The 5113-nt window shown below is 32.2% G+C and overlaps 1 protein-coding gene across 1 annotated transcript; it reads left to right on the plus strand.

The window, feature by feature from the left end:
- Positions 1 to 1172: 1172 nt before the first annotated feature.
- LOC109239155 (universal stress protein A-like protein) lies at positions 1173 to 3517 on the plus strand. The gene is made up of 4 exons (XM_019405678.1): positions 1173 to 1421; positions 1533 to 1624; positions 2887 to 3005; positions 3141 to 3517. The coding sequence occupies exons 1-4, from the start codon at positions 1202 to 1204 to the stop codon at positions 3217 to 3219; spliced, it is 510 nt and encodes a 169-aa protein (XP_019261223.1). The 5' UTR covers positions 1173 to 1201; the 3' UTR covers positions 3220 to 3517.
- The last annotated feature ends 1596 nt before the right edge of the window (positions 3518 to 5113 follow it).

Raw genomic sequence — 5113 nt, forward strand, 5'->3', positions numbered from 1 at the left:
AGGAGGATCTTTCCCTAGACTTCTGATACCATGAAAGAGATTAATTCCCCCTCTCATTTCCTTAGAATAATCCGTTTATATACACCAAATACAAGAGTATAATTAGGCTATAATTAAGGAAACTAACTAGCTATATATTAGGAACTAAATATACACCTAGCAAAGATGATATATACAATCTGTCAGAATATATTTATCATATATTCTAACAAAACCGAATCGGAAAATCGCACCAAATCGAAAAGTCAAATCAAACCGATTAAAAAATCTGATTAGGTTTGATTTGGTTTGGTTTGAGTAAAAAAAATCCGAACCAAACCGACATATAAATATAAAAATTTGATATATACTTTTAATACTTTTCATAGAATTTTTTTAAAAAATGTCTAGAAATATTTGCGATTCTCTTATGGGATGTAATATTTAGTCAAATATGAAGTGTTTTATTTTTATTAATTTTAAATAATGGGTTGTATGATCACTTTCTTATCAAGTGTTAGTGAAATGCGTCAATCTCTTTGTTCTTTCATATTCAAATGTCAAGATTTATTAAATTCTTATATCTTTTTCGAATTTGAAGTGGTATATCGATAATTTAAAATTAAATAGAATATATTATTATATAGGTATCATATTGATTTTTATGTTTATTATTAAATTCAGTTAACCTTGAAAGTGTACATTAATAAAAAGTTATTGCCAGACAACTAAAAAAATAACTATTATATGTTACTAAGAAAATTCTCTCATAGAGTACTTAATATTTCATATGGTGTAAATTATTTAAATTTTTACTAAATATTTACTCATAAAAAATTTAACAAAGTGAAATTGAAAGAATATTTATGTAGACACAAGACATACCAAAGAAGCTGAAGATAATTACAAAAAGAGATAAGAAAAAAAAGAAGAAACTGAAGATAAGCATCAACGTGGCAACAACAATCACCTGTAGAACACGAAATTACTGGAAAAATATCCTAAAATCTTAATCAAGTTTCAAGAAGCTGCTGTATTACTGGAAAAGGACAACAGCCATATCTGCATAATACTATTGCTCATCCCTACGTGGCAAATGACAAGACAAGGAACACAGCTCTGAGACCACCACGTGGCAATGAAATATAATATACTTCTTTTTGCATATAAATAAGATAGATGGCTCGAGAAGAATACATACACAAATACTATATTTGAGTAAATGATAAAAATGGAAGAAGGTGGAAGAAGTAGTACTGTTAGAGAGGAGAAAAAGAAGAAAGTGATGGTAGCAATAGACGAAAGTGAGTGCAGTTTCTATGCATTAGAATGGGTACTTAACTATCTTTACAATTCTTTGTTGAATTCAGAGATTGTGTTATTCACTGGCCAGCCTATTGCTGATTATAGCTATATCTATGCTTCTTCGTTTGGTGTTACCTGTAAGTTTATTAATTAAATTTTCTTTTTTTTTTTTCTTTATTAAGATGATTAATTTTATGTTCTTTTCCTCTTTGTTGTTTGATTTTGATTTTGCATATGGTTATTTGCAGCGCCAGAGCTAATAACAAGTATACAAGAAAATCAAAGGAAAGTAACCAATGCTCTGCTGAAGAAAGCTAAGGATGTTTGTGGTCAACATGGGGTATTTTAATCAAGTCTTGTAGTTTTTACTTGCATTGTTCAGACTATAGTAAAAGTAGAATATTTAACTTATACACACTAATGGTGTAACTTTGATCAACTTATTGCAGCAGGTTTACTAATCCCAACTTTTTCTGGATAGTTATGCACCGTCAAACCTCTCTATATCTTTTTGGGTTGTTTCGGATATTTTTTGGCTGTTATATCGTGGTGTTGTTAAAGAGAATATATATATATATATATATATATATATATATATATATATATATAACATGAAAAATTGGCTCCAAAAAAGTGAATGGCTGTTATAGTAGTGTTGTTATAGAGGATGTTCGTTGTAGAGAAGTTTGAAGGGGAGTCTTGGAGCAACCGTAAAGTTGTCTCCATGTGACTGATAGATAACAGGTTTGAGTGGTGGAAGCAGTCATTAATGTCTGCATTAGGATAAGCTATCTACATGATACCCTTGGGTGCTGGCTCTTCCTCGAATCCTGTGTGAATACAGGATGCTTTATCTATCGGATTGCAGACAGACAAGCTCAGGGAAAACATCCTATACTTGGGATACAAGAGTTTGTAATACTCGAAATAAGTTTTATTTCTCCTGGCCAATTCACCACTTCTCACTCACTTCTTTTTTTTCGGTATCGGTATGTTGCTCGCGGAGGTGAGCAAAGAGAAAGTAGGGGGAATTCTTCTCTTTTTTGGTATTTCGGTATCGGTATGCTCCTCCGCGAGCAAGGAGTGCCACACACGAGCGGAGCAAAGAGAAAGCAGAGGGAATACTTTTCTTTCTTTGGAGAGAAATCCTTTGATTGCGAATTGAATCTTTATGTATCGGACTGCCTGCCGATATTTTTATGTATCGGACTGGGACTCTTGTACAAAAATTTTACTGTAGTTATTATCTTAAGTAGCCTTGAAGTTAAACTTCAGAATGAGAACTGGTATACTACAACATGACCACTATAGGAAGAAATAGGGAGAAAAGGGGAAAAGACTAGAGTGGTCTGAGGCGGAGCTAGGATTTGGAGTTTGTGGGTTCTTAACTTGACCTCGAACCCAGAGTATATTTTAGTGATTGGGTTCACAATTATATATTAGTACAAATTTAATAGATTTTCTAATGCGAATACAAGCTTTACCCAAAAGCTATCGGGTTCGATCGAACCCGTAAAAAATACCCTACCTCCGTCCCTGAAAGTGGTTTTTGTTATTCAAGTATATATACAAGCTTAAGTAATGCAAAATTGATATGTGCAGATAGTTGCTGAGACAATGACACAAGTGGGAGATCCAAGGGAAACTATATGTGAAGCAGCTGAGAAGCTTCATTTAGATTTGCTTGTGTTAGGTAGCCATAACAAGGGTGCTATACAAAGGTCAGTTTTGAATTTGCTGCATTTCAGACTCTGGACATGTTAAAAATGTATAAGATTTGGCTTTATTAAGCTTGACAAAATACTAATTTTATTTTGTAAATTGAGAAATAATGTTGTTTTTCTTTTTATACACAGGGCATTTCTAGGAAGTGTTAGCAACTACTGTGTTCGCAATGCCAAGTGTCCGGTTCTTGTTGTGAGGAAAACACCATGAAAGAAAGGAGAAAGGGGCGGAGCTAGAAAGAAACTTACCATTAGATTTGTCTGAAATCTCGTATCTGTGCTATGAAATTCACGAAATATGTACAAATTTTAAATTTAGAGTGCAACTTTTAGATCTTTAAGTCGTTATTCTAGAAGTTAGAATCCATAAAGTTTAAATTCGCCACCTTAAGAAGGTTGTGCAATGTCTTTATATGTTTGCTCTTCAGCTCTTGTGAAGGACCATCTGTTTTTATATGATCTGTATTAAATAAACCATCATATATGGTATGAAAAAGGATTGTTCTCAATTAGCAAATAAATCAAATCTGTTATAAATGAGATGAATGCATGTGAGTGAGATGAATGCATTTGTCTGTCCGTTTAACGTACTTTGTATTGCACACAACTAAGAAGTGCATTAACTTATAACTTTTGAATGTATTTTTATCTTTATAAATAGGGAACTTTTGACCCTAAGGATACACAAGAAACACACTTGAATAAGATAACTTCTACGTTCTTCTCCTCCTATATATCTTGTCTCAATTACTATATTGTTCTATTTTGCTCTCATTTCTTAATATGTTATCAGCACGAGTTTCTTACCAATTGAGATTATGTGCTTCAGCCAGGTTCTATCTTCTTCCTAAATTATTAATTAACCTTCTCTCCAGTGCAGGTACACTTTCATTTGCTTATACCGTTTTATGGTACAATTGGATTATAATAAATTACTACATACATGACTATCTCTGAGAATTATAATAATATTAACTTTGCTATGAAATTGAAAAACTGCGTGCAAATTGCTCCTGAACATCTATCATATAGATATGATAGATAATTACATAGAATATGGTGTCATCTCATGTTCTGCTTCGTGTTTGAATTAGGGGTAACTTTTAGTTTAGAATTATTTAATCTTTCAAATTAGTAACTTTGATGTGCACACTTATATCTGCTAAAAAAATGATTACATCTTACTTTGATCAATCACTAGGGTAATACTTATATGCTAACGTAAAAATGTAGTACCTCTTTGATAGTAACTTAAATGTTTAGCTAAACTAACTGATGTATGTGTGGAACGGTTAGAATATCTCTTTATATTTTAGTCATTCATAGTTGTTTACATGCTTCTATGACTTGTAAAAAAACTATCATGTAAGTTAATTCGATTATTTATGATAGTTTTCACTATGTGAAATTGATCAAAATTAGATTTATGGCTACACAAAATTGTGTTACATTCCTTAAAATGAATGAAATAACTTGCGGTATATATTATATGAGGGTACGACGGTGGGTTCAAGTGTCAGCACTTCATGAAAGTAAGAGATCAGGTTTAAGTCTTGGTGCACCATGATGATAAGACATTGGGTTTGAATCCCAATTTACGATGTTAATGGCATAATGATGGCTAAGGCAAAAATAAATGTCCTATTAACGAAAAATCATGAAGCCCGTCCCACTGGATTAGCTTCATTCCCTAAGCGAATGTGAGAACAATAGATCAAAAGTTTGAAAGAAGACAAAATAATTATTGTGGCCGTATGAATATAAGTGGGCGTGGCAAGGAATGAAATAATAATCGCCATGGTGATGGTCGTTATAAACAAGAAAACAATAAGGGTTCTCAGAATAATTTTTTAAAAGGCAAAGGTAATATTTGCTATCGATGTGGTATGAAAAATCATTGGGTACGAATTAATCATGCGCCTGGAGATCTATTGAGAAATGTTGAGGCGAGCCGTATGAATAATCATAATAAAGTTGAAGCAAATTTTTTCTATAAAGATGATATTTTTGAAAGCCTTGCAGAAGACGTCTTTGAGCATCATAATTGAAGACTTATTATTGGGAAAAAGTATAAGAATGATTGTTCTTTTTATTTTATGAAGTTC

This window comes from Nicotiana attenuata, unplaced genomic scaffold (genome assembly GCF_001879085.1).
Source record: "Nicotiana attenuata strain UT unplaced genomic scaffold, NIATTr2, whole genome shotgun sequence".
Classification (NCBI taxonomy): domain Eukaryota; kingdom Viridiplantae; phylum Streptophyta; class Magnoliopsida; order Solanales; family Solanaceae; genus Nicotiana; species Nicotiana attenuata.